Source organism: Ochlerotatus camptorhynchus, unplaced genomic scaffold (genome assembly GCF_037179485.1).
Source record: "Ochlerotatus camptorhynchus isolate MF236.1 unplaced genomic scaffold, CSIRO-AGI_Acam_v1.1 ptg000213l, whole genome shotgun sequence".
Lineage (NCBI taxonomy): Eukaryota > Metazoa > Arthropoda > Insecta > Diptera > Culicidae > Ochlerotatus > Ochlerotatus camptorhynchus.
This window is the reverse complement of record NW_027040703.1, coordinates 6,908,409-6,932,684: the sequence shown is the minus strand read 5'-3', so window position 1 is coordinate 6,932,684 and position 24,276 is coordinate 6,908,409. Positions and strand designations below refer to the sequence as shown.

Sequence of the window (24,276 nt, the reverse complement as noted above, 5' to 3'; positions counted from 1 at the left end):
ATTGTTCTATTCTGCGATACCGTAAAACGGGTTTACTTTGATAGTTTTTTAAGCATATTCTAAATATGTTTTACAACAATGAATGTTTTTCAAATTTTATTTTTTAAACAAGTAGGTACAGAGGATCCTAGAGTCCATATGTAAGTAATATGTTTAAAAGAAATTATTGCATTTGCACTATTTTTTTTTGTCTTGTGACCGAACATCAGTTTTTTGCTTTGGGGTTACTTTGATAATACTCGATTAATGTTGAAAAAATATGCGTTAAACTCACACAATCTAGTTCAAGAAGTATGAAACTTTGAATAAATATTTAATCAGAAACATCATAATCAAAAAGAAGACAGCATTTGTTTTGGGATGGCTTTATCAGAAACACATTTGATAAGTGATTGTTTGAGTAATAGGCCAAAAAAAAAAGATTGTTTTTTTTTTTATATATGGAAATATGCAACACAAACTTTATAAAAACTCTATACGTTATCAAAGATAATACCCTAAGCTACAAAATGGAACCAATGTATTTAATTGGAAAATACTGCAGAAGGTAAATTTAGTCATTAAATTCTTATATCAAATTTACCCGCATTATCAAAGATACACTGAAACCTCCGTTTTCGAAGTCTTTTTTTTACGCAGTATTCAATTTACGTCCCTCTTTTTACGAAGTAAATCCCAAATTACGAGGTTTTTTTTTTACAAAGTAAATCCCAAATAACTAGTTTTCTTTTTACGAATGGCGGTATCCGGTTCATGAAAATCTGGAAAATACTGTCAATACCCCACAATATGAGTATATTTGGAATCAGGGTGACGTGTAGGAATTGGAAAACTATGTCTGACGCCATTTTTAAATCCAATATGGCGGCATCCGGTTTCAGAAAACCTGGAAAATAATGTCAAAAACCCACAATATGGGTATTTTTGGAATCTGAGTGGCGTGTAGGAACCGAAAATCCATGCCTGATGCCATTTCAAAATCCAATATAACGGTATTCGGTTCATGATAAACTGTAAAATACTGTCAATACCCCTGAATATGGGTATTTTTGGAATAAGGGTGACGTGAAGGAACTGGAAATCTATGTCTGAGGCCAGGCTTGCAATTGCTCATTACAGCTAAAATTCTATTTTTCGTAATTATGAAACAATGAGATACTATAATGATAATTTTTATTTGTAAGATGCAAGAAGAGGTGGTAAAGTTTGTGTATGACATATAAAATTTGTCAATTTTGCTTTCAGAAGGTCACAAATAGCGATTTTATGATCGCTGATTGCTCGCTCATCGTTACAGCTAATCGCTATTGTGACCTTCTGAAAGCAAAATTGACAAATTTTATATGTCATACACACTTTACCACCTCTTCTTGCATCTAACAAATAAAAATTATCGTTATAGTATCTCATTGTTTCATAATTACGAAAAATAGCATTTTAGCTGTAATGAGCAATTGCAAGCCAGTCTGAGGCCATTTTTAAATCTAAGATGGTGGCATCCGGATACACAAAACCTGGAAAATAATGTCAAATAGCCCACATAATGGGTATTTTTTTTATCAGGGTTACGTGTACGAATCGGAAATCCATGCCGGACACTATTTTGAAATCCAAGATGACGGTATTCGATTCATGAAAAACTGGAAAATACTGTCAACACCCCTCAATATGGGTATTTTTGGAATCAGGGTGACATGTAGGAACTGAAAATCTATGTCTGACCCCATTTTGATATCCAAGATGGCGGCATCCGGGTACAGAAAACCAAAAATACCCATATTGTGGGGATATTTATGATATTTCCAGTTTTTTATGAACCAAATACCGCCATATTGGATTTCAAAATGGTGTCAGGCATGGATTTCCGGTTCGTACACGTAACCCTGATTCCAAAAATACCCATATTGTGGGCTATTTGACATTATTTTCCAGGTTTTCTGAAACTGGATGCTGCCATCTTGGATTTCAAAATGGCGTCAGACATAGATTTTCAGTTCGTACACGTAACCCTGATTCCAGAAATACCCATATTGAGGGATTCCATCCAGAATGAGCTGAATATACCTGAAATCGTGCTCGACCATCTTCGATTTGTATGAAAGACCAAGTATTTTCCGCAGGAGAGGAGACCCTTTTGACTCAAGGGTAATTTTTGAAAATGGCCTATGTGTTTTTGCACACATACCTTTATAAAATGTAGTTCGAAAACAGTTTGTTGTAGAAAAAAAATTTACTAAGAAGGAGTTGTAGGAAACTAATAAGGTTTAATAAAAAAAAAAATACACACGGAATTTTTTTTTCGTTTTTTTTACAAAAAAAAATAAATAAAAGTAAACCTTAAAATTCAAATAACAAAAAAAAATGTAATTTTGGTTTTTTTTATATTTTTTTATAAAAACTTGAATAGAAAGCAGAAGTTTTGAAAACAACTCTAGAATGGACAAACTTTCAATAAAAAAGTTTTTCTAAGAGCAACTTTTGAGGCATTTTTGAAAATTTCATTATTTACGGCAAAATGTTCAGTTTGATTTTAGTATATGAATATAAAAATCATTTCAAACGATAGTGCTCATATCGATAAACTTCCTAAATATAACCGTTTTGGAGATATTTCAAATTTACTTTCATCAAAATCAATTTTTTGTAGAAAATAAGCCATTTTCATAAGTTAATCGTGATTCTCCATCAGCATTGATAAGTTTAGCAAGATACTAGATACCTACTACTGAAGTATAGAAACCAACACAAGATAAGTTGCATTTATTTTCATTATCAAGCGTAGCATCTTTTTATTTTAGGTACATTATAATGTCTTCCATAATATTTTTCATGAAAACAAGAGCTTCTCTGTAAGAGTAGCTTCAAAACCAAAACAATTTTTATACCTGAATATCCAAATGGTACCTACGTTTGTATATAAGCATGAACATCCTTTTGAAAACAGACATCACTAAAACATCTTTTTGAGTGAACAAGTATAATTTGAATATGGAATTCAAGAAGGTCGAGTGTTGCAAGCCGTTTCCTAATAAACGGTGTTCGTCAAAGCTTCATAAATTATCCGAAAATTTGATTGAAAAACATAAGTTCCTAGAGTGGAAATTTAATTTGGATACATCTCTATCATTCTGTGATACGTGTCGCTTGAATTTAAATAGAATCGAACAATGTGCTGAAAATCTGGAGCTAGAAGTGCAACCGTCAGTCATGGACATCGCCGAGCCGCAGCCATCTACATCTCGACATGGCCTCGATATGCAGCTCATCATCCAGAACTAAACATTGTTATCTCCGCGAATGCGAACGTTGTCCAGGTCTCTCAGATTTTGAAAGAAGTTTTTCAGAAAAATTCGAAGAACAGGGTATGTCTGAAATATGTTTTGAACAATGGGTTTCAACTGATCGATGTAGTTTAGAGAAACTTGTAAAACCATTAGATGGATTTGTTCCTTATTTTTGCGAAAAGTTGGAAAAACTGGTATCCCATGATTATATTAAAACTCAGCAGACTAGTTTCTTGAAAAATACAAAAAATACTCATAAAAATGGAGAAGTTGTCATAATTTGTGATTTTTCCGAAAATTATTCATTTGTTCTTCAAGATGCATCAAATTACATGAAAATTATAACAAACGACAAACGACCCAAGAGAGATCCTGAAGAATATTAAGAGAGATTTCTTAAGCTATTGCAGTTCTCCTGTGTTTTTCGAAATTTCATAATATTCTCACTGCTGAGTTTTTGAAATTTTCCAGATGTGCATAAAGCAGCCCTTGCGATTCCTTAATTTTCTTTGATGTTCTCGGAACTGTCTTAAAATTTATGTAACTTTCATAAAATGTCTCTAAACTTTAGAAGTAGAGTTCTTTGGACTTCTCTGCAGTTTTCAATATTTCTTCAAAGCTTTCAAAATATTCCTTAAGTTCATGGAACTGTCGTGATGTTCTTTGATCTTGCTGGAAGTTTCTACAATTTTTCAGACGTTTTAGAAAGTTTGATGCTCACGGAGCTTGCTTTAACATCATTTAACATCCCTTAAAATCACTAAACCTCCCCGAAGTTTCCTCAATGTGCCTAATGTTCATGGATCTTTCCTGAAGCTCCCACCAATTTTCTGGAATTCTTGGAACATTTTGAAGTAGTCAAAACTTCCCTTAATAATATTTGCAATTTCTCTGAAGTTAATAGAATTTCTCTGAGGTACTTTCATCTTCACTGATTTACATGGAACTTGTCTGTAGTCCTTGAGATTCATCTGATGTTTTTCAAACGGTACTTCCTTGGAGTTCTCTGAACTGCTGTGAAATTCAAGAAATTTTTATAAAGTTTTCTAAACTTCTATGAAGTTCTTTCGACTTCCTGAAATACTAGAAGCATCTTATTTTCGTGAAATTAATGCAACTGCGATGATATTACACAGCAAAAAATTAATTTTGATATCACATCAGAGTGGATGCACTTTTTTTTTTTTGTTTATTAATTTATTTGATAAGGCTCAACCGAATTAACTTTACAGAGCCGAGGATTCTTGGTCACTATACAATACATCTTAAAACTATAGTCAAAAGGTACAACACAATAAACACTTTATCTTCCGCTATCCAAAAAGCCTCCTCCATCAGAACTGGAGCCGCTTCCAGTAGTTTCATTGTATGGCAAATTGTAATACGCCAACAAGGGTCAGAGCGCGTCCATTGCAGCAATGGACGCAAAACGTGGTCAGCACTCACACACTCATCACGAAAAGGTTGCTTTCCAAAGTCGACGACGCATCGACCGAAAGAACTGCTGATGAAGAACAATGAGGAGGACCACACAATGGTTGCTGCCGAGAAAACAGACGATCGCGTAGCACACATCGAGAGTGGCCTGCTTTTGTCGGCAGCCGAGTGAACACTCAAAGTGGATGCACTTCAATCGTGTCGAAAATATGGTGTAATATTATTGGCTAAAAAAGGCAAAACTATCATTAATACAGTGCATTAACTGACATTACGCTGCTTTTACTGCATTTGTTTATTTTTGTGGCCTTAAAAATTACATGAAATTTTCGACATGATTGGAGTGCATACCCTTGGATGTAATATTAAAATTTATTTTTTGCTGTGTACCTGAAGTTTCCACAATACTTGAAATTGCCGTAAAGTTAACGAAACATAACATAAAATGTTTCTGCATCATCCTGATGATCATTGAGCTTTTCTATTGGGTTTTCTGCTGAGGTTCTCGGAACCTTCCTAAATTCAACTGGAGTTCTATGAACTTCTGTGAAGCTTCAGAAATTGTCCTAAAACAAAATATTAAAACTTCACTGCATTTCTATGGATTTCGCTAAAATTCTCGGAACTTCTGTAAGGCTCCCGTTATTTTCCTGAAGTTAACCCGTTAACGCCCAAGCCATTTTTGGCCTCCGGACAATGCGTTTTCTGATCTTGGAGCTTCCTGAAGTTCTAGCACTCTCCCGAAGAGCTCCTTTGAAGCGCTGATATAAATGGGAAATTCCGGAAAAAATGTTAAACAATCCTTGAACACTTCCATGAAGTTCCTGAAATATTTCTGAAGTTTTCTAAACTTCTTTATACTTTTCTGGGATTCTCTGTAATTTCCGGAACTTCTTAAAGAATATCAAAATTATCTTAAAATTCTCGGAGTATCCCTTAAAGTTATGAGTTCTTTTTTTGGAGCTGCGTGACAGTTTTGTTTTCAAGACTTGAATCATTTGAATACATTTTTCTTTTATCTTTGACAATACAGCAGAAGGACTAGCCTATGTTGGCAGCTTTAACACTGAATTCCGTGTGTATTGTTTCAAGATAGTTTCATTGCCTATATGTAAGCGTGCTACAACGCGGCTCTCAAACAAAGGAGTAACAAGTGTTCTACTATCACTGCTAGACTAGATCTTTGGTTCTCTCATGCAGTGGTTTATCAGAGAGGGGAAGCATTCTATCGCGGCATGAACCAGCAACGCCAGCCATAAACCTACCGTCTCTAACACTCCACTATGAAGCATGAAATTAAGCCCGCCCACCAGCAACAAAGTGCAAAAACTAGCCAAAGGGAGGGAATATCCCTTAAAGTTATAAATTCTAAAATTATAACTGTAGCATGCATAATATAGATTTTGTCTTTAAATTTAGCAAAATTGTTTCAATTTTTTTTCTCATGATGGGCATGACTTTTCTCGAGTAACATTTGAAATGGGCCTATGTCCAAAACGGGTTTTGAAAAAAAAAATGGGTTTTGATACCATTCTTTAGCACCGCTTGATAGCTACTAATCGTGTAGGAAAGTTCCGCATAATCGATAAAATTCATTAAAAATAGCTCGATTTTCGAAACGGCCGATTGTCGAAATTTTTTGATTCAACCATTAATTTATTTCATTTCATTGATAAGCCTAGTGGCGTAGAAGGGCCGATGGTTGAAAATTTTCAAACCAAAGCTAGGCCCTACTGCTTGAGACAGGGCCGATGATTTGTTTTGAATTTATTTGACGCTGCGAAAAGGCTTATCAAACGGCGTACCATTTCTGATGAGAAGCACAACGGCTTAACAAAAATGGCCTAAGCATTGAAAGATTCACAAAAAGGCTTGTCAATTTATGAAATTAAATTCTTGATGAACATTTCAAATGTACCTATCTGCTTTGATCGATTCTGTTCATTGACTTTCTCTTTTCATAACCACTGCTATGCAAACAGATTTCGCACTAATTCTACCACATAGTTTGATAAAGGAAGTTCTTATATATCGTCCAAAACGTCAAATACAACAGGGAAAGGTTTTGCAGCTGAGTTACTGACGAAAGAGAAAGTCAATGAAGAGGATCGATCAATGCAGATAGGACCTTTTTTGAAAAGTTTATCTAGAATTGTTATTGTTTTTCATATATTTTTGAAAGTTTTTCGCATATTTCAGATCTTGTTTACTGAGATACAGTTACTATAGTTCTTGTTAACAATATAAATGCCTAAAATACTTAAATTTTCTTAAATATGAATTGAATAGTGGCGGTAACATTTTAATCTCATTTTCTGGTTTGTTTACGTTTTAGACATAGGCCCATTTCAAATGTTACTCTAGATTTCTTCACTTACAAGAGTGTCTGTTGGTAAGCGTGATTACATCTCACCCCAGCAGGCCTGGGTTCAATCCCAGTCGGCACCGCCGGGATGTTCTGAGACATAACATCTCTGATCACGCCTTCCTTCGGATGGGAAGTAAAGCCGTTGGTCCCAGGTCCATGAGTTGAAAATTGAATAAAAGTTGAAAATGAGCGAAGGGCCATTAATGCGACAGTACAAGCCAAACGCACACTTCTCTACCTAACTCGTACAATGTACGAGGAGATTTTATCCAAGGGGATGCCTTTTCTAATATGGTAGCGGGAGTACGTGTAATTGTCATCTTCTTTTTTTTTCTTTTTCTTCGCATTTATAGATTATAGTTTATCGCATAGTAGCTTATTGTGTGCTCTCAACTTAGTGTTCTAGATGCACTTCCACAGTTATTAATTGATAGCTTTCGGTTCCTGTACCATTTCTGCATTAGTATAATTATGTGGCAAGTTCAATCCTACACACTTATCCAGTCAGTAATTTTTACCGAGTTTTTGAATTGCGGAACTGTTCGGTAAAATTTAAAAAATCTGTGAAAAATTCAAAGTTGAGTAAATGTGTTACGAAAATTTACAGACTTACTTCTGTTAACCCCGTTTAACGATGAAAAAAAAAAATTTGTCAATTTTATCGAATCTTACGAATAACGGTCATTTGAATTTTAACCGAGTTTTTCAGTAATTCAAAAACCCAGTAAAAAAATACTGACTCCTGTAAAAAATTCTAAGTGTGTACTCTATTCCCAGGAAAGTTGAGAAATTTTCCAATCCGAAAAATTCCTAGATCGGACCGGGAATCGAACCCAGCCACCTCCAGCATCGTTTTACCATGTAGCTGCACCTTTACCAACTGAGTTAAGAGAGGCCCAGTAGTTGTGATATATACATTAATTAAATTGATGATCGGAACGTGGATCATTGGGACCACGGGTTGGTCCTCCTGAAGATCTGGAATATTTAAGATCAAGTGGTGAATTCATGAATTTCTAAAGATAAATGAATATATTTGAAAATAAGACTGGGATATGGATCGTCACTATACGTGACCTTGAACAATTACAGAGTTCTAGGATCAGTTTCGTGAATTATTATGAATTTCACCGAAGTTCCGGATCGTCTCAAGAGCTACTGTGTACCTACTAGAGAGGGTCTAGTATTAAGCTAGAAGAGAATTGAAAACAAACTGCCTTGGCATCCTATGCCTAGGCGGTTTCTAAAAACACTGCCAATGAAATCAAGATAGCTCTGGCTTTGACAATTCGTTTGACTCAAAACCAGCCAATTCAATTCTCGCTTATACTTGACTATCTCTACTCTGTACCCCTCCGAGAGTTCACATTCCGATCCCATGTCTCAATTATTTTACGTAGCATCAGTACAATTGATTTAAAAAAAAATCTTGAAATAACCATTTTAACGGCTGTTCCGAATCTTCCTCAGACCTCAGATTCAAATTCATTCATGTAACGTTCGTACAATATATGACTTATAACTTTCTTGAAGTACAACTTTCAGAAAACCTCTGATATAATTCTTAGGTGAGATTTGTTGTTGATAGTGAATATTTAGCTAGCTCTTTGTGTTTTCAATTGAACTTTTAAATCTGGTTGTACCAACTTATTTGTAATTCATGGAGTTTTTTTAAAAGATCAATCAATAAATGAAATACTGCACCATATTTGAGTAAAACCTTACGTACCTTACCAATCAGGCTAAAGCCTTGTTGACCTCTGCTGTCCGGGGAAGTCATCTCCACTCTACTCGGTCCATGGCCACACTTCGCCAGCCTCGTAGTCTGCGAAGGGTCAGCAGGTCGGCTTCTACTTGGTAGATCCACCTTACCCGCTGCGCGCCTCTCCTTCTTGTTCCTGTTAGGTCGCTTTCCAGAACCATTTTCACTAGGACGTCGTGCGGCATTCTGACGACGTGCCCAGCCCACCGTAGTCGCCCAATGTTTGCAATGTGGACGATGGATGATTTTCCCAGCAACTGGTGCAATTCTTGGTTCATTCGCCTCCTCATCGTTCCGTCACTCCACCGTAGATGGTACCTTCCATTCGAAAACACCAAGGGCACGTTGGTCGTCCATGAACATAGTCCAGGACTCGTGGCCATAGAGGACCACCGGTCTAATCAGCGTCTTGTAGATAGTCAACTTCGTGCGGCGGTCAATTTTATTCTACCGGAGCGTCTTCCGGAGTCCAAAGTAGGCACGATTCCCTCCCATAATGCGTCTTTGAATTTCTCTGCTGGTATCATTTTTGGCAGTCACCAGTGAGCCCAAATACATGAACTCATCGACCACCTCGATTTCGTCACCGTCACTCGGGGTGGGAGGCTAACATTGTCTTCCCTAGAACCTCTTCCTTTCATGTATTTTTTCTTCGATGCATTGATGGCAAGTCTAGTCCACCTAGCTTTAGCCTGCAGTCTGATGTACGTTTCTACCATCGTCTCAAAGATCCGTGCCATGATGTCGATGTCATCGGCGAAGTCAAGAAGCTGGATGGACTTCCTAAAGATCGTGAGACTCGTTTCTATCCCAGCTCTTCTGATCACACCTTCTAACGCGATGTTGAATAGCAGACACGAAAGTCCATACCCTTGCCTTCTTGATTCAAAGGGACTCGAGAGTATCCCCGATACTCGAACAACGCACATCACTCGATCCATCGCCGCGTCAGTTTATCCGGATATCCGTACTAGTGCATAATCTGTCATAGCTGATCTCGATCGATTGTGTCGTATGCGGATTTGAAATCGATGAACAAAGTAAAACCTATATGGTCAATACCTTGGACCTGTGATGTGAAATGGGTACCAAGTCGGATTCATATACTCTAAAACTAGCAAAAGCAATAGGGTTGGTATTTGGAATTGATTCTTATTGCTCTGAAACAGTAACAATTTCTTCTTCTGCTGAGTGACACAAGCTTGAAAATGGATGGCTTTCTTGAAAGACGGATCAACAGCAACATGCTAATCGCTACCGATACAACACCAACTCCAAAACTTATAACCTTCAAATTTAACGATGTCATAATGCAAAACAAAACACCTCTCGTTAATTAAACCCTCATAGCAGCACGTCTATTTGGACAATGCAGCTAAACAGCTGGAAAGCATAATATAATAAAGGACAAGCGCCTTACACGTTCCAGCTACCGCAAAGCACTAAACATAAAAAGCCAAATCCAACGGCAAACATACGCTTCCGTTAAGCTGCTCCATCCCATCTACATGCCATGCTGCCGCTAAGCTCGACATCCCATTAAGTTTCGGATAACGATTGCTGCCAAGTAAAACTTCAATTACCGGATACGGAAAAGTTTTTGCCGCGGAAAATCACAATCCCTGTCATCCCACATTATTGACAAAATCTTTCGCCCGTGTAAATCCCTTCCAGATAAACAGAGCATTCCGGCACCAGCTGCCGGCAGAAATTAGCTAATTAGATGCGGGAATCTGTCTCTGCGTCCTTCTCCCCTTCATGGCATCATCTGCACATGGTTTCTGCGTCTGTCTCTCTACCCACAAGTAAGTATTAGGCAGGGCCAGGACTATGTATAGTAGGTAGGTAGTGCAGCTTTTCCCGATTGAAATAAATTTACATCACTTACCAAAGTCAATAGAAAACTCCTCCGTTGTTCGAGCGGAAGCGGGCTCGTTAGCGGCAGAGATGGTTTTCCTTCCCGCCGACACCTTCGCATCCTTTTTCGGGTGGATTCCTGCTTCCACATCGTCGCTGCCGTTCCCTTGTCTAATCTGACCTATTATCGGACGATTTTGGCAAAGCTCCTTCTCCGACTGGAGCAGGCAACTTTCACGCCGCTCAAATTTATCACCATAATCCCTGGGGTATTTTTCTTCTACGGCATCGACGTCGTTGTCCTTTTTGCCTTTGCTCGCAGAAGGCCTCCCTCTGCCAGCCACTAACACTTGCCGTCCCAAACCTGGCTGCTGTTGCCCCATGTTCGTTTCCTGCCGTTGTCGCAGACGACTGACGCAATCATTATTAGTCTTGCTGGAACCAATACCACCGACACCGTCTTCATCAGCAGCAGTTGTAGCCGTAGGTCCATCGGCAAGTGGGAATCTTTTTTTAGCCACTGGGTCGGTGACAGCATAGGTCTGATTGCCTCCGCCGTAGCCATGGTCGTCGTCGGTGGGCCGCTCCTCTTCCGGCAGTGATATCTCACAATCGGAATCAATCAAAATTGTGCGCCTGGCTGGCCTGATGAGAGATGGGAGAAAAATCGTCGAAGAAGGTATAAGAGGAGCATCTTGGTCAGTAATTGAGCGGAAATCAGCAATAGGGCTCGAGTGGATTTTGAGACCTTTGTGCCGAGTCGAAACTTCAAGTGCTATTCAAAGGTGCTGGGTGGCAAAATGGCAATTGTTCGATTCAGTTTAAGAATTTTGTGGTAAAATATATCCATAGTCTGAATGATTATATATATTTTTTTAGAATTTTTGATTTAGCATACGTCGAAATGTGTTTTGTCAATCTGCTTTGCAATCAACGATTTGAACGTTCAGAGGAACCTTGCAGTTTGTATTGGAAAATGTGTGCCAATGCGTTATACGATTAATATATCGTTTTTTTTGTTGACGTAGGACTACGTCTGTGATTTCTATGTGGGGGTACACTTTGTGAAAACCAAAAATGGAACATGTAACAAAATTAGGAAAGATTTTGAACAATAATAACTCAGCTGCCCCTGGACCAATTTCAATAATTTTATCACCAATCGATCAGAAATATTTCTACGCATCTAATTTAAGACTTCATCATTTTTAAAAATGTCACTATTGAAATTTGCACGAATGTGCAACTGTTTCTATGATAGTTAAAAATTTCACCGATTGCCTGCGAAAAGCGATTTTCCTAACACGGATTTCAAAGTTGAATTCCATCCGGTCTCACTAAACGGTGTTTATTCAATCACCGCGTGATGAGTGGTGGTGTTCTCCAGTTCACAACAAAAGGCTGCCTGCAAGCAGCGAGCTGCAGCTCACATGAGCATCCATAGAAGGAGGAAGAAGCAGCACCGCTATTGATCAGAATCAGTAGCTCTTCGTGAGTCGCTGTGTTCCATCTACGTCAAGCGCGTCATACTAAAGAGCCAGGGAGGCAGCTCCCATACCTGGATCCTAACTATCGACCCATCAACTCATGAACCGGGGAAAAATGGTTTTAATTCCCTTACGGAGGAAGGCGTGATCGTAGATGTTATGCCTCAGAACATCCCGGTGGCGCCGACTGGGATTGAGCCCAGGCCTGCTGGGGTGATACAATATCTTTAAATAGCATAAGACAAATGCTTTGACATAATAGAAAATAGTTCCATATGTCAGACCAAAAGGTAATTTATCGTTTCAAGTTTCTAAGGTCTAAGAGAAGTACGGCACTTTTTTCTACATTTTAGAAATTGGGAATGATTTCTAATGTCGATGTTTCTCTCTTTGACACACGCTCAATTTATTAGAATGTTATTGTTGAAATGATTTTTTGCATCGTGATAATGTTTTGCATAGTTGAGGATTTTCCAATTTGGTTCAATACTCATGCATGGGAGTGGCAAGGTTTTGATTGAGGGGGAAGAACGACAGCTTACTGGGCTGGGGTCATTAGACGTTCGCAGACTTCGACATTTCTATTAAATTTATAATATTAGAAAATAAATTAGAGAAATGTATAACTTCTGATAGGTACTTGGATCACTTAAAAATTTGAAAATGTGTCAAGATTCTTGAACAGTGGTACCGGTGGTGTGTAGTGGTAAGCGTCACTGTCTCTTTTTTCCAAAGGGCCTGGGTTCAATCCCAGTCGGCGCCATCAAGATTTTCTGAGGCATAAAGTGGATGGATCGATATGTAGGGTCCAAGTGTGGGAGCTGCCTCCCTGGCATCGGTAGCATTGGTAATAAGTACGGAATCAACTTTGACTATATGTTTTGTATTACTTCTGCGTGAAGTCAGCGATTTACATAGTTGAAGATGCTAATTTCAAATAACAGACTAAAGTGGTAATTTTTATACGATAGATGAGGAGATGAAAGTATAGAGTTGATAGTTCCGTTAGAGTACGCCAGTGTAAAAATTGTATATAGAAGGTAAAAAACGAGCAAGGACAACTTTTTAGGAATACCCTTCACCATCCCTCTCCAACGGGGGAGTTTGATAAAGAGAGATGATCAAACCGATTTGTACCTTCCTACACGAGAAAAAATCCGATTCCATTTTCATTTTCATTTTGCAGCGTTTGGTGGGGCAATGGGAGTGCAAGTCAATCCAAAGCCGAGGATAAAGGAAGGGTAATGGCTGAATAGTCTATGCGGACCACTTGAACGCCATGGGAAAAGGAAGGGATTGAAGAGGTCGGTTATTGGGGGGTTTTGAGGAAATGACACATAGTACTAGATTTGTGTTGCAAAATGTAAAGAAACCGAAAATCCATCTCCCACTGATTCATCCTTTCACATATATACCAAATCGATATTTTAAAGCAACCATCAAAATAAACAGACAATATATGAAAAGGCTAGTTGCCTCCCTAAGCGGACCCCCCGCATCCTTCCTCTTTTGTTAATCTACTTAATGTTATTAGGCTGTCTAAAGTTTCTTTTTTCAGTTCGTTTGATGATTATGATATCTCATTAGTCTAATTTAATAAATAATTGAAATCTCTAACTTACCTAATCAATCATAACTCATGCTTTATTAAGTACCTAAACTGCTATGTAATCTGAAATTTAACGTGTTTCAAGTAATTTTGACTTTGATCTATATTTATTATATCTTAGATCGACCCAAGTGACACCTTCAAGTGACTAAAATGCTTCACTTTTAAATAAGTTTCCTAGCTGATTTTTAAAATAAAAAAAGGTATATGCTCCAACTACACTCACTCATGCCAATTTTCTTATAATGTTTAGAATCAAACCAAAATTTTAGGGTAGTTTTATACATATATTTACTTCAAAAATCAAAAGAAAAGTTAATCGATGGAGCCTTGAGTGTAAAATTGAACGCATTTTCGCTTGATGCCCTCCATCAAAGTCTTTACAGTGTCATCCGGTACCAGTTTCTCAGTTTTTTTTTTCCATTTTCTTAACATGTCCTTCTCGTCTTTGACTGTCTTCTTGCTCTTCCGAAGTTCCCGCTTCATTATTGCCCAGTACTGCTCCACCGGGTGCAGCTCCGGACAGTTTGGCGGATTCATGTCCTTTGGAACAAAATGGACAGAATTGGCCTCATACCACTCCAGGACACTTTTAGAATAGTGGCATGATGCCAAATCTGGCCAAAATAGCGGAGCTTCGTCGTGCTGCTGCAAGAACGGCAAAAGGCGCTTCTCGAGGCACTCAGATTTGTAGATCTCGCCATTTACTGTGCCCTTTGTCACGAAAGGCTCACTCCTCAGTCCGCAAGAGCAGATGGCCTGCCAAATGAGATATTTGGAGGCGAACTTCGACATTTTCTTCTTCTTAAATTTATCGTCCACATCGAACTTGCTCTTGCCGGTGAAAAACTCCAACCCCGGACTTTGCTTAAAATCGGCTTTTATATACGTTTCGTCGTCCATCACACAGCAGCCATATTTTGTCAGCATCTTCTCGTAGAGCTTCCGTGCCCGAGTTTTAGCCGTCGATTGTTGCCGCTCATCGCGGTTTGGGAAGTTCTGTACCTTGTATGTATGTATGCATTCTGGACGTAGCTCTGCGACATGCCGATCTTTTTAGCCAAATCACGGCTTGAGACGTTGGGATTTGCTTTAATCATCCGCTTCACCTTTCCCTCCGTTTTTTTGTTCTCCGGTCCCGGTTTTCTTTCAGTTCCTTTGCCGTGGTCCAACGTCAACCGCTCCTGGAACCGCTTCAACACTCTGGAGACGGTTGAATGGTGAATGTTCAACATTTTTCCCAACTGCCGGTGCGACAGGTCAGGAAATTCCAGGTGTTTGGAAAGAATTTGTTCTCTCAACTCGCGTTGGTTCACCTACATTTTCGTTGAATCGAAAAACACGACTTCGAGTTTGACAGCATGTACACAATACACATCAATGAGAAAGTGTGCAAAATTTGATTGATTTTTACCCAATGGTAAAAAAGTTATGCCCTGTTGAATGTGTCGCAATAATTTCGTGTTCGCCCTTTATGTCACTATAGAAGCACGCCACAGTGAAAATCCCGAGCCACAGTTCAAACATTTATCCCAAATCAAAATGAAGCACATATAAGATAAGTTACAATACCATGTACAAAAATGATGTTTAACATTGTTCCCTGAGTAATGCTTCAACAATGAAAGCTTGTCACGCAAATAGAAGCAGCACCGTTGGGCACTTTCTGAAACATTTCAATAGTATAATTCCCTTGCAAACCCAAATAAATCTATCTGCGCAAAAATAAATAAAATAAGAGTGATTTGCGGCAAAACCCGCTAATATCACACCCAACGTCAGTGCCTATACGTGAGCGTACTACCAACAATCAATACGAAACTAACGATTTTAAATTGGCTCACCACTTTAGTAGCCTATTGGTCCCAAGCAAACGATTAACGTACCCTATTCTAGTCGACATTCTAGTTCTACGCAATGTTTGTTTTGATTCGCTATGAAAGTTTGACAGATAAAATGAGGGGTTATTGGTTTTTCCTATGTTTCGAGGGGTGATTCGACAAGCTTGGGACCGAAGATAGTACCAGAGGTGAGCCAAAAAGTTGAGCACGTTTCTACACGACCTACTTGTCTTAGAGTTATCTCTATGGTACTACGACGCGGCTTTCAAATAAAGGAGTAACAAGTGTGATACTATCACTTCAGGCTAGAACTGTGGTTCTCTTATGCAATGGTTCATCAGAGAGGGGAAGCTCAGTAATCCTCATCGCATGCTCATGACGCTATTCTGTCACGGCATGAGCCAACGATGCCGGACCTAAACCAACCGTCTCCAACGCTCCACTATGAAGCATTGTAGCGCGCAAAATGCGGCTAACGGTTTTCCGTCTTCTGGATCGTTCCCTGGCTCGATAAACGGACGGCTTAAGCGCCACCTCCAAGGAGGACCGTCCGTCGAGTCTTGTTTGCCCGGCTAGAAACCCGACCTCAGGGCGGGTTTGTTCAATCAGGACCAAAAATTTAATTTCAAAACGAAACAGAAGACTCAAACAGCACGATGGATCGAGATTCTCCACACAAAGAGGTCGCCACAATCGCGACGAGAGAATAGTTGATGCTACCGGTCGTTCTACCTACTCACGAAAACAACACTCACCAGTATCATCACCGGAGGAACTCACTTATTCAAAGATCCCCGCCGATCGAGACACGTGAGTGGAGAGACTGATTTCCCAGGCAGTCTAACCTGGCGTACAAGAACATCAACACTAAAAAGTAGAACGACGCGAAATGTGAGAATTCTCGAAACCAAAAAATAAGTTACATGGGAAACTTTAACATTTAACGGAAAAACATTTATTGGGGTAAACTACTATAAAACATTTAAGTAAGTTTATTTAATTGCATAACCTAGGTTTTCATTATTCGTGTTTCTTCCTCTCTAGTTCCCTACTGTGTGCGGATTTTGATCTAGTGATCGCTAGCTAGTTGTTCTCATCGAGCTCTTCGTGGTGTGTGTGTGTGGTGTCGTTAACGCATGCGCATGATTAGATTAATTGTTGGGTTTACTCACGGTACCGAAATAGCTGCCTGATGAATTGGTCGGCAAAGCAGATACCGGCTGGTTTGCGGCGGTATTGTGACTATCGCCCGAAATGCGGCGATTGGCGATGATGCTGCGGAAATTCCCAGTCGATGGATGGTCTCGAAGCTGGTACTGAAATCGCACCGAAATGAATTGGCGCTGTAGACGACGTTGGGGCCTCGATGTTTTATACGTGGCGGAAATGGCAAAATGGCCGCTCTGTCGAAACGGTTTGTTTCCTTCCGGCTTTCCCCTCAAGCCGGGACTTTTGACGTAGAATCGTGGAGTCGAGAGTCGCGCTTTATCTCGAGATGCGGGGTGCCGAGCTTCGGCCGTATATCGCTAGAAGCGAATCCTACATAAAAAGCCGTCGAACGGCTGTTCGACGCGTTAAAAATAACCTTTCCACACAAAACAATTATCCACGAATTACATTTTCTCTACGTACGCACACACAAAAATTGACCGCACGTTAACTTTGACCTAACTGCTGAACTTTAGGCTACACGAAGGAAACAAAAAGTAACATTAAATTCGATCACTAGACTTCTCACATTTTTATAGGTACCAATTGAAACACACCGCGACACAAGAAAACTATTTCACGCACTCTCGCCTCTTCCACGGTCCAGGTCAAAATGGGCGAGTGGACGTTCCGAAAACCCTCAGATCAAATCGTGATCATAGTCTTCGTGGCCGGAAGTACGACAATTACCGAAGTAATTAACGACCTTTTCAAACGACAAATCTCATCAACTACGATCTCGAGCCGATTGAACACTCTATCTCTTTCTCGCTCGTACTGTTTGATTAAACTGTCTCGCTTCAATCTATTTCTGGTTCGATTTTTTACGAGAGAGAATGTTCGGATTCGAACCTCGGACTTTACGACGAGTCTCGCAAACCAGTGAACGTTTCCAGTGGCGGATCAAATGAATTTTGGAAGGCAGCTTGTATGCAAGCGTTTCGTTTTTCTGCGGATTTACAATTCGTTTCATTTGTAATGGTGATTTCAATTTAATTTAAGTGAACATGTAGTTATTATGTAATGAATATAAATAATAAATAAATAACGTGAACGATAATTATTAATGGAATTCAAAAATAGATGGAAAAACAGAATATAAATTCAAATAAATAAGTGGCAATCCTTAAATTAGTTAAATTCTATTTAATTAAAAGTGACCATGCTACAGCATAAGATAAGGTCCAGGTTGAAAACTAGCCAAGGGGAGGGAGAAAAAATCCGATTCCATTTTCATGAATAAAAAATCATGAAATCAAAAAACTTGCCATTTCATGAAATCATAACAATGATTCATGATTTCGTTATGGAAATTCATGACTTCATAATGCAGTGGAATCATGACCGCTTCAAGCGTTACCTGGAACACCGTGTTCACCGTACTACATAGGCATCTCTTATACGCTTTTTGCCTTCCATCTTAAATAAGTACTGATAGTTTAGTGGTCAAAGTATGGGTTTAATGGTCGTAAGGTTCTTAGTTCGAATCCAGTCTGTTGCTTTATTTTTTATATGTTTTGGTTTAATTCATCATTTTATATGTTTTGGATGATTCATGATTTTGGGAATCTTGGGTGCGTTACGCAAACATAGCTCATGATATCTTGAATATTATTCATGGTGTATTTTCATAACATGATAATACGCTATGTCCATGAAATCGTGAGTCATTTTTCTCATTTCGGATTTTTTATTTGTTTCCGTGTCAAAATTTGTCCTTGCTCGTATTCTACCTTCTATATGCAATTTTCCCACTGCCGTACTCTAACGGAACTATCAACTCTGTATTTTCATCTCCTTATCTATCGTATAAAAATTACCACTTTAATTTTTTTTTGAAATTAGCATCTTCAACTATACGGAATTAAGATCGACGGAAAAAAATTAAATAAAAATCTTGAGCTTGCGAAATTTTTTAATTCTGAAAACTTATTAAAGTTACTGCAGGGGAGCATTCTCTCTGAATCCCTGTATTATGATTTTATGAGTATGAATAATATCATCAATTACTCCCAACTCATGCCCCACCCCCTCAGTCACCAATTTTGTAAGAGGTTATGCAGATATGTGAAGGCATTTTTTCGATCTCGTTTTCTTAAAACACCAGCCTCCCTGTGACGTCTTATGGATAATTATTTAAATTTTAGTTTATAGCCCATTCGACCTTTCGAGCATTCCACATTTGCTCGGATCGTGCTAATCGGGCTCGGACTATTTAATGACCCATCGAACAAATTCACCACTCTCCCCCATCTATTTATAAATTTGGTTTCACCCTTGAAGTACCTTCAATTGTACCATTAGGATGTTAATCACGTTCTTCTGCTTAAATAGCGCGTTCTTAAAATAGCTACAATCAATGTAATAAATCGTTACATCGAAATTTCCGAAAACGATAACTCACCCAAAACGATTGGATGCCACTGATGAAAGAGATCCCGTCAAAGAAGACTGCAACGGTGGCGATTTGAAGTGTGTCCCAGTTTTTCCTGCGTTGCGACTGCCACAGGCAACAAAGGCAGCAGCCTTACAATGAACATTCATCTCGTGATCATCCTGCTTGTGTCGGAATGCAGCCTCAGAACCACTTCCTTGGCAGCTTCCACCCTCGAGTGCCTTTGTTGCCGCCCTCATAGTGGATGGTGGTGGTGGTGGTGGTGGATGTGATGGCCTCAAGTCGTTAGCATCATTACCGCCGTCACTTTCTTTTTCAGCGATATTTTTAAAGCTATAATGGCGCTTTTGCTTCCTGAGTTTTTCCACCGCCACACCATATGCATCAGGCTTTTCCAGTATGCTGCTACTAGTGGTGCTGATGGTGGTATCGGCATTTGGTGATTGCTGCTGCCAATCGCGGTGGTGGTGGCTAGGAAAGGGCTGCTGATTGCTGTTGCTGCTGCTGCAACAGTCATCGGAAGCGGAGGAAGAAGGGTTCCCGCCGGAAGAGTGCCGATAATTGCGATGGTGATTATCGATGATGGTGATGATGGGGTTTGATGCTTTCTTGTTGCTGGGACGAGTGGCACTTGTACGGGTGCCATTAGGAGGGCTTTGGGATCGATCCAGCAGCAAGTCTATTTGCTGGTGGGCGAGGTTTTCGATTACATTGAAGTCACTTTTCAGGTTGGTCATAGTTGATGCTTGAGTACTCAGCAGGAACTGCGTTTCGACGGAGAGAAATGGAGATTAGTAACATCATATCAGAATTCATAACTTAAAGATTTAATTTTGATTACAATTCTAAATATTTCAAAGGACAAACAGAAACAACGCTGATTCCGTGTTGTAAACATCCAAACCACCCAACACGAAGCATTGAAACAAAGCCATCCAAAGCAGTTTCCAGATAACCCGGATGGAAATGCAAAGCACACATTTTAATGCTTTTGAATGTAGGTGACGTTTCGCAGCACTAGAAGAACCGCACCAAGTGCCTGTGTGACAAGGTGACAAAAACTTTTCTCCCCCCACACTCTCTTCCTCTCAAACAGCACCCAAAACTTACGTTCAATCGTTCGTTCTCGAGTGTTGCGTACAGCAGACGCTTTTCCGCTTCATTCCGGGCGTGCTCGAGACGCCGGCAGCGACTGGTGGCTTCCTGCAGCTTCCGATTCAGATCGGTGATAAGACCGTCTTCGAGCGTTTGTTTGTCACTTATCATCGTCTGCAATCGCTTAATTTCCCCCTCCAGTCGCTGTTGGAGCTGATCGGTTACCATCGCCTGGTAGCAGGCTTCCGGTTGAGGTTGAGGTTGGGACGGCTGCTCAGTTGAAGCCTTTGACTCCTTTGTGTCGAGCTGGGTCAGCAACCGGGCCTGGAAGGGTGGAAAGATGGCTGGTGTTAGCTTTTTTCGGCAAGTCACGTCTAGATAAAAAGGGTTAAAGTTGCGCTTAGCTGTGTCCACGGTTTTGGGTTTTTGTTTTGTTAAGGTTTAGGTGATGAGATGGTTGTTCTGGCCCCATGAGATAAGCAATAGCAACCATTTAAATTGATTGGTTGGTTTGTTAAGAAGTTTAATGTTCATGATATTGGAAATAAATGGTATCTAGGATACATCCAAACGCACCCACATGATGGACATTACTGCTAATTTCCTATCGTACTGGAAAAGTACCATCCCTCGTTATCTTCCCAATCTTGCACCAAACTCCAGTTTAAATTTCCTGCAAATAACTAGAAACCACATCACGTCTAAATAGCAGCACAGCTGGTATTTGAACCACGACTAGAGACCAAGGTCCCCTCTCCACCCCGGCAGCCCAGCGAAGAATCATTACTGAAACGTCAGAGCACGCGTATACCGTCCTCGTTCCGACTAACATGACCTAAAACAAACACAATTATCAGAATACATACAACCACACCGTGTCCCGTGAGTCTTCTGATCCACCTTGGAAGGAATCCCTCGCCATCGTCGCCTCTTTGGCACTGATGGAATCCAATATAGCTAGTCGTCGTTGGTCGCCGGCGTCGGTCGTCCGTCAGTCACGCAGCGTCGTTTCAACACCATTTCGTGTGCAAATATCCGCGTGTCTTGTGTGGGCACAAATCATCATGTCTTCGGAGCTGTACAGTCCATTGCTGCGATGCCCTAGATTTACCTTGTTTAGGTAAGCAACCAACATTCTGAACTGAAAAGGTGAGCTGTATCCCGGAAAAGTTATTTGCTCTATTTCCTGGCAGTGGAGCAGTTTGAACATGTTTGACGCAAGTTTTAAAATGCGTTCACCGATGGTTTGAGGGTTTGCAAATTAAGGATTCATAAAACTGGTTATTTGATTTAAAGCAACGAAGTCTGCACGGTTCTACAAAGCTCTGGTATAAATGTATGGTTTAGAATTAGCTCACAAGAAATGTTGCTCTCCATAGTGCTCCACGGTGTCCCTGTGATCGTTATTATCAGTGAAACATTAGGGTAGGGCTTATTTTTCAAAATCTTTCGGGGACACGTTTTCTCATGTGGAAAATGATTACTAGGGTCAAACGAACAACATATCCAAAAATGAGCGTTTTTCGTTAAGATTTAGAGGTGGCGCCAGAGGCCTAAATCCAATATATCGAACGAAGCTGATTTTCGTACATTAGCATTAATGCATTAATGCGTTTGGTACGAAACTTTAGTTAATAAACTACGGAACGAAGTCAATGAGAACGCGTGATATGAAGGTTTGCACCCATTATTCCCAAAAACAAAAGAAGCGCTCCGACCGAATAAATTTTTATCTTCATCCGATAGGCCGAAGTGAATTTATTGCCGTTTATGGCATTTCAATGCGTTAGGCCAAGATTACAATCCGTAGGCCGAGTTTGGTGTCAGAAAGCAGTGTTAGGCTTTTGACAATATCTCAACGATTGGTTTCTCTTTATCAAATCTTACGGTACATACGGAAAGGTAAATAAGTTTGGAAGCGATCAATAATAATAACATTCCGTTTGATGCTAAACTGCGCTAGATTAAGAAAGACTAAAGTGCGGATTGTGCTAAACAGGTGGGAAATTCTCCTAGCCCGGATGCAATTCCTGCTGTTGTTCTCCGTCGCTGAGCCGTAAGTCTTCATTTTCAACCACTCGTTCGAGCAAGGAGAATTTCCAATAAGCTGGAAACTGTCTCACATGTTTCCTGTGCACAAAAGCGAAACCCGGCGAGATGTCAGAAACTACCGTGGGATAACCAGCCTTTCTGCCGCTTCGAAGCTATTCGCGATCATCGTTAGCGATTATATTCTGCGTGCTACAAGGATCCACATCTCGACCGATCAACACGGATTCATTCCCGGCAGGTCCGTAGCTACGAATTTGTTGGATCTACCACCTGTTTTACGTCTATGAAAAAAAAGCACAGATAGACGTAAACCATACGGACCTGAAGGCGGCTTTCGAAAAAAATCGATCACAAAATGTTACTCAGGAAATTATCACGATTGGGAGCCTCTAATAGACTGGTGTCATGGTTTTCATCGTATCTGACTGACAGGGTGCTGCATATTAAGCATGGATCTTGTGTTTCATCGCCATTTGCTAGCACGTCTGGCGTCCCACAAGGAAGCAATTTGTACGCAGCATCGAGGATTGTCTTCTACTGAAAATGTAGCTTGTTCGCTGGAATCGCTTGAATAAACCTGTCATCAGCATCGTAAAATGCTACGTGATAACTTTCCATCGTTCCAAAGACCCGATAATTTATGAATACCACATCGATGATACGGTGCTTGATAGGGTGGACCATGTGACCGATCTTGGTGTTGTGTTGGATTCGAAGCTCTTCTTCCATTCCCATTACGCATCGATTATTTTCAATGCAAACCGTCAACTTGGCTTTATCTCCACAATTGCCAAGGACTTCACGGATCCACACTGTCTCAAAGCGCTATATTGTACCATCGTGCGGTCGATTCTAGAAAAAAAAAACCTTAACTCGTATGGGCTCCAAACGACGTTACATGGAACCTGTTGGCCGCACTGGCCTGAGCGCACCTTCCGTTGTGTCAGAACATCCCTGCAGTGGGTTTGACAGTGGAGTGACAGGTACCGACATGCGTAAATGGCCGTGAAAATGCAGCGAGGCGGGCTGGCGGAAGATCGGCCATATATGGTGGGCTGGGTGTTGTTTGCTGGTTCTTGCACCACTGGCAATCTTTCCGTACTCGCTCGTAATAGGCGCGTAGATGAGGGATGCGAAACTTCTGCCGTATTTCATTGATAACGGTTTAGTGGTTTTGGTGGTGTTAAGAACGAAAGCAAGAAATTCCTCTTGAGTGACGTTAGGACGGTGAAAGAGCTACTGTTGCCCCAGAAAACGATAGACATGGCTGAGTTGTCACAGTTGTATCCATACCTTTAAGATCTGCCGATCGAATCTTATCGCGACGCTCGTCGGGAATGAAGAACGCCCAGCTCAGTCTTGGCCTCAAAAATCGTGAAGGGGGAATCGGTCAACCAATCGCTATAAAGACGCGCCTCGGATGGACGGTATGCGGAGGATACGGTTCCGGGAATGACGCCAGCCTACACCATTACACCTTCCACGTTTGCCTCTGTAGTGTGAAATCAGACGAGGACTTGCACCAGGCTATGAAGTACTACTTTTCATTAGACAGTCTCGGGGTGAAAATGAACGAGCATTTTCATTGCTTCAGTCGCTGACCCGTCGTAAAGATAATTATAATCGATACGAGTCCGGGTTGCTGTGGCGATACGATGACACCCGATTGCCAGACAGTCGATCAATGGCGCTGCGGCGATTGCAGTGCCTAAATAAACGGATGGAGAAAGACCCGCAAATGTCAAAGATCCTGCAATCAAAGATAACCGAGTATGTGGAGAAGGAGTACATCCGGAAGCTTACAGATGAAGAAATCAACCAGAAGATTCAACGACGCTGGTATTTGCCAATTTTTCCCGTAACCAACCCAAACAAACTTG

General features: G+C 40.2%; 2 protein-coding genes across 4 annotated transcripts in view; both read right to left on the bottom strand.

Moving 5' to 3' along the window:
• LOC135703430 (regulator of nonsense transcripts 3B-like) overlaps positions 1-24,276 on the bottom strand; it is a 406,370-nt gene that overhangs the window by 296,143 nt on the left and 85,951 nt on the right. The window lies entirely within an intron of this gene.
• LOC135703418 (beclin-1-like protein B) overlaps positions 1-24,276 on the bottom strand; it is a 145,945-nt gene that overhangs the window by 53,308 nt on the left and 68,361 nt on the right. For all 3 annotated transcript variants that reach the window (XM_065224636.1, XM_065224635.1, XM_065224634.1), the window contains exons 8-10: positions 20,360-20,668; positions 19,259-20,013; positions 10,740-11,353 (exon numbers count right to left, since the gene is read on the bottom strand). In XM_065224636.1, coding sequence (XP_065080708.1) covers positions 10,740-11,353; positions 19,259-20,013; positions 20,360-20,668 — 1,678 coding nt within the window. The remainder of the gene's footprint in view (positions 1-10,739; positions 11,354-19,258; positions 20,014-20,359; positions 20,669-24,276) is intronic.